The 6,085-nt window shown below is 36.5% G+C and overlaps 1 protein-coding gene across 1 annotated transcript in view; it reads right to left on the bottom strand.

Moving 5' to 3' along the window:
* Window positions 1-2,160, bottom strand: part of LOC132113543 (TSC22 domain family protein 3-like) — a 31,633-nt gene extending 29,473 nt beyond the window's left edge. The window contains exon 1 of the mRNA XM_059521354.1: window positions 1,535-2,160. Within this exon, the coding sequence (XP_059377337.1) occupies window positions 1,535-1,848 (314 nt within the window). The 5' untranslated portion in view covers window positions 1,849-2,160. The remainder of the gene's footprint in view (window positions 1-1,534) is intronic.
* Between the last annotated feature and the right edge of the window lie 3,925 nt (window positions 2,161-6,085).

The following is a 6,085-nucleotide window of genomic DNA, read 5'->3' on the forward strand; positions in this document are numbered from 1 at the left end:
CTAAAGTAAAATCCAAAGGTGTTTTACAATAACAACAGATGGAATACATTCTCATCATCTGGCTGCAAATGTCCATTAAATATAGTTCTGACTTCTTCTTTTTTTTATCCCCGGCTTTAGCTGTCTATTTCTCCACTAGGCTTTATCTCTAACTCTTCTGCAGACTAAACGTTTCAAACACTATCAGATTAGCAAACTATGCTGGTGTACTGTATGTTTCTTTAGTTTGGAGAGCATGGTTTTGTGGAAATTAATAATAATAATATTAAAACTTTGAGCTTGATCTTTATAAGCTAGTTTTGCCAAATACCTGCTGTGGATGGCTTGCGTTCCATTTTCGACACTTTACATTTGCCATAAGATGGCAAAAAGCACGAGAAAAATGCTTTTGGTTTTGGTGATTGTTTAAAACAGTAAAAGCTAGAACGACAGGAAGGGATAAAGGAAAATAAGAGATTAGAACAGATGATGGTATATATATATATATACAGTATATATATATATATATATATATATATATATTTTTTTTTTTTTTGTGCAGAGGCAGTTGGAAAAGAAGAAAAGATGATTGCTCATGGAAGAGATGAATTTTCCGTTGTTTCTTGAGGATTGTTAGGGATTTGGCTGTCCGGAGTTTAATATGTAGTACATCACATCGGCTTGTTCAAAATTCAATATTATGCATACACACTGTCAAACATGACATTGCAGCAAGTGTTAAAGGTTTATGAGATTTAAATGCATCCAGGGCTGTTTTGGAAACTCCTGTGACCATACAATTTTATAAACATGCATATTATCCGGAGTGGAATTTGTTTTGCTGCATACTTCAGCTATGAGGTGAAAGACTATGCCAGGATGGTATGTAAATTCCCCATAGTTTGTAAATGAATGGGTGTTTTGCAAATCGTACTGGCTGGGGCAAAACAAATCCACATGCATTTTACGTGAAGAAAAAAAGAAATAAAAAAAAGAGCTTGAATATTTGCACACAATCATTGCATGAACCTGGTGAGCAATGAATGGGGTGTATTTAAGAAGTGAGAACTGCTTTAAATGGGACTGACTCAAGATCCTCTTAAAGGCATGTTCTTCATACCAAACTACACATTCCTGGAACCCTACTGAGACTGCAAGCCACCCTGTTCTTAAATAACACAGTTGAGCGTGGTCCTTAATCATGTTTTATCAAGAATTGGTAATAACTAGTATTGTCTGATGTTTATATTGAGATTGTGTAACATTTATTGGTGTTGGCTTAGTGGTTGGCAATTAATAAATGATGAATTACAACCCAAACCCATTAAAAGAGCTTGCTTCAAATGAAATGGTAGTATTAACACTTAAAAAGATACTTAAAGTCATTCATAAGCAGTCATCCAGGAGATGGTCGGAATTACATAAGTGAAACCATGGCATGTTGTTGTCATCAAACACGAACAACCCAACGTTGGTTATTAACTGACAATCACAGCTCTGGCAGAGATGTTTGTGGAGGAGCAGGTGTGTGACATACAAGAGAAGTTTCACATACCTGTGGAAGAACAGCAGTATGGACAGCATTGTTTGGTCAATGTTGCTGTTGCAGATGCCCTCGTTGAGCAGGTAACAGGGGTCCCGGACCACCGACTCCAGCGAGTCCTGTCTCATGATGTTGTTGATCTTATCTGTGTTTAGGTTCTGAAAGTGAAGCTGGTCTCGGAGCTGTCTGAAGTGGTTGACGGACGTAGGGCTCCCCAGGCTGGTGTGACCCTCTCGGCCCGGCTCAGGCTCGCAGCCATTGGCCAGATCCAGACAGCAGCTGCAGCAGTCCAGGCCGATGGGCGAACGGCACTCCTCGTTTGACATCAGGTCAAGTTCCCCTCATGGGAGTCAGACAGTAGCCGTGACAGGTTTTCCTCCACCTGCTCCCAGGTGATCTTCAAGCACACCTCCTTCCTACTCTCGTCCACCTTCTGCGAGCAAGTGTGCCAGGTGCCACAGGAAAAGAAGCAGTTGTGTTCTTCCTCAGTGTGAGAGTGTGTGTGAGCACACACGCAACGCAGGTTTTTATATGCCGGGGGTGCCTGATGCAGCGGGAATGCGTTTGAAAGAAAAACCAGAAGCAGCTTGGGGTTTTTTTTCTTCTCGCTGTCTCCTGCCCCGGACTCCTGTGCGTGCATACAGTGCAGACAGCGAGAGAGGAGGTGGACGGATGGAGAAGAGGGCTGGAGAGGAGGGAGGAGGAATCTCTCTGATTGGTGAAGAATGCTGATCAGTTCACAAAAAGATCCCGCCTACTTTCCCCTCAACATCACAATCAGGGCGGAGCGAAGTTAGGAAGGAAGTAAAAGCATGCTCTTTAACGTGCACTTCAGAGCTGCCAGGGGCGGAACCCTGAGAGAAACACTTGGTACTTCCCCTGTTTATATCACTAAATCAAACACAAATGTAGTTTTTTTCCTTGCTGGTTTGGTCTCACTTTCCTAGTGTGCAGTGTTCTGTGTCCAGTGATTCATTGCTAAAATGTTTTGTCGTGTTTGCCTTTTACCAATTATTATTATTATTATTTTTAGTCTTGCCTTTTAAAGAGAGTGAATGTTGGCTCAAGTACCAATGTGTATGAGTTAAAAGTTATTAATGTCACTTAGACAGAAACAGTTTGAAGTAAGTATTATTCCAAGCATACCAACAAAAGCTGTGGTATTATTTGATCGAGGTTAAAGGTCAGTGATCCCATTTATTTTGCCTATTAAATTCCTATTGCAGGGAGAGTGAATCAGATTTAGAACTTTGCGTAAATAGGATGCCTATCATATTGCTTAACATGATAAAGTAAAAATGTTGACATAACATTAACTCAACAAAGCATGCTCTAAAAATCATTCAGTGGTCAATAAATTCTCTGAACACCTTCCAATGTTCCCCTGAGCAATCTGAAATGTGTAAAATATGATTTCGTCACATCTTTAGCTGAACTTTCTATTAAAATTCAGTCAAAGGTCATTTACAAAGGAAATATTATTACTGTTAGGGCCAGTGAAATGCCTGAGCCAGCTCTGAAATTTGACAGTCTGATAATACAATATAATATGATGTTTAAGTATGACATTCTATGTGTAGTGAGTTCCTCAATTCAGTGCATTGTGCTCATTTAACAACGTGTTAAATTAATTTCTGGATCAGCTCTTGAAATGTAATTTATGGTGTAATAAGACTTATCAAAAGCCTGTTAATAGGAGTTCAAGAAATTACATTTAGCAGAGAATAGGCAAATTATGAGACAAGTTGGGGCATTTAAGGATTTTGCCAGCATGGGGTCATTAAAGTTTACTATTTGGCCCCCTGTTGGCAGAAACTGTGAAGTGCAAGAATATTGGACTGTGGGATATGAAATGATTTCATTATATGCTTAATAAGCTCTCTGAGTTCAAGTGTTTTTAACACAGTCTGAGAATATAAAACATGAAGTGTGTCATACGAGAAATTGTTTTAAATACAAACATGAAGAGTTTCTTATAGGCTTGATGAATTCAATCTGTCATGGATAGTTATAGATTACTAAATGTATATTAGATAATTTAGCAAGAAATGGTTTTCACATAGAATACATATGGTGTTAAATTTTAATATGCATGTAAATATGGTGGAATATGTGTGTTTTATGTATACACACTTTATGTATACAAATGTTCTACCATACATGATTATTTTATAGTTACATTTTCCTGCAATTTATTTTGTGCTAATTTATATTGTTCTATGTTGTGCTTCAAATATATGCTGTAATATAATACAGCAAGCAAAGGTTTGCCTTATATGCACACAGAATACTATGGTGGAACATTTTCACAGTGGGTGGTGTGTTGGGCCCAGGCACAGTTCCCGGGCTCTTTTCCCATTCCCAAGAGTCCCCCTCACTCCCTGCTGTACTGTTACAGTTAACCCGGGGTGAATAATGTGACACTGACAGATTGCATATGCAGCAGGTGTGTGTCTGAGGCTGGAGAAAGCGTAATATAAATGCTCACTTTGTATGTTACCTATTGTGCACACTAAAGCTTTGCACTGATTCTTTGATCCTATACATGCTAAGGCAACAGAGACTGTTTTCCAGGCTAACATGCTGGGTTCTGATCGAAAAACATGCCTTTGCTTGCTATTATGGATTTATTGTCAATATCACTGCCTAGATAAAAATGTAATCAAATTAAACTGTGGTACTGTCTTGTCACAGCTTGTAGAGATGTAAACATGTTTAGATAAAACCGTTTGCTTCATAGCAATCTAGCACTGATCAATCCAAACGCAAGATTCAGGTCAGCAGTCAGCCACACGTTATCACTTACATTTCTTCCATTATCACATTCACTCTTCTCACCCTATTCAAAATGAACAAATTATTTGTTTTTCATCACAGGAATTGCACATGATAGGTGATCAATTCTAAAGTGACTGATATCTTTTTGTTCATTATCTGATCAAGGTTTTTTTTTATTATTATTTTATTTTATTGTTTTAACAAAGTCAGTATCAAAACATATGGTGCATGTTCTGAATGCCAACTTGTCAATACAGTGTTCTTGTGTGAGTGAGTGTGTGTGTGTGTGTGTGTGTGTGTGTGTGTGTGTGTGTGTGTGTGTGTGTGTGTGTGTGTGTGTGTGTGTGTGTGTGTGTGTGTGTAAATATACTTAAAACAAGATACATTTCCTTGAAAAGCAGTTGCTTGACATTTATTAGATAATTTAAATGTTTGCTTTATGATATGCTATTGGCAAAAATGATTTTTGCTGTTTGTTTGTTTGTTTGTTTGTTTTGTTTTTATTTTCAGGTAGGTTCATGATTAATAATTGAATATATAATGAATGCTCATATTCATAAAATAGCACTACCACTTACCTAATATTGCTTAAATCTCAGTAGCAGTCCTTTAATACATTAAAAATGTATGAATTAATAATCAAAACTACTTCATTCTTTTTCTGCAGGCTTAAAGCCAGAAGCTTTGCTGTGCAAACTGAAGTTTTGCTGCCACCTTTTAGGGTGATAGTTTATTTAGGGATAATTTGTCATTTTAAATAATAGTTTTGTGTGTTTATGAGTTGGGACATGGACAGAAAGAGTCGGGACAGAGATGGCGAGGCTGCCTGGTACAAAATGTACTCATCACAAGCAGTCAAAGTCCCTAAAATGTTTGATTTCAGATCTCCCTGTTCATAGTTCAGAGCTCTTACAACAGAGCCAAATGCTTAGCACAGCATTCCTTGGCCAAATAATAAATCATTGTAATTATATAATTTTATAATAATATAATATAATATAATATAATATAATATAATATAATATAATATAATATAATATAATATAATATAATATAATATAATATAATATAATATAATATAATATAATATAATATAATTTGTATTATTATACATTAAGTAAAACTTGTTTGTAGAGGTGTTAAAAAATAATAAAGCGTATTTATAAAGCGTATAAATATATATATAATTTACGCAGCATAATTTCATAGGTATACCAAAATAAGGCTGTATTTTAACCGTAAAGCTAGGTAATTGTTATGTTTAATAGCAGCTTTGAATCTTCTGATTTCTGAGAAAAAAGTCAAACATATTTGCTTTGTTCCATTATGATGACAGATGTGCTTGGTGGAGGCACAACAGGAGTTTAACTCTGGTAATGGCTCCTCTAATTAGTGTTAGAATCTGTGAGGCTGAGTGTAACACTATCTACTTAGATAAATGAGTCCATGCTGGTAGGGCACCGTGTGATGGATAGCTCTACTGCAGTATCTTGATTCTAGGGTCAAGGTTTGCTGAATTATGTTTTTTGTTTTTTTCTGTTGAGATTTGCCACAAGTGTTTGACACTGAGTTTTAGATTAAATAAATAAATAAATAAAAATAGGTATTGCTGTAAGCCAGCTCCAGATGAGATGCAATCAATCACAAGGTGCATTTCATCTATGTGTGTTGCCAAATAAAGCCTCTGTTTAATAAATAAATTTAATGTCCTTTCAGCTTCCTGCTATAGAAAAAAATAATGCAGTACACTTAAGATGCAATTTATATCACCATTCTGACTTTTTC

Source organism: Carassius carassius, chromosome 33, assembly GCF_963082965.1.
Source record: "Carassius carassius chromosome 33, fCarCar2.1, whole genome shotgun sequence".
NCBI classification, from domain to species: Eukaryota; Metazoa; Chordata; class Actinopteri; order Cypriniformes; family Cyprinidae; genus Carassius; species Carassius carassius.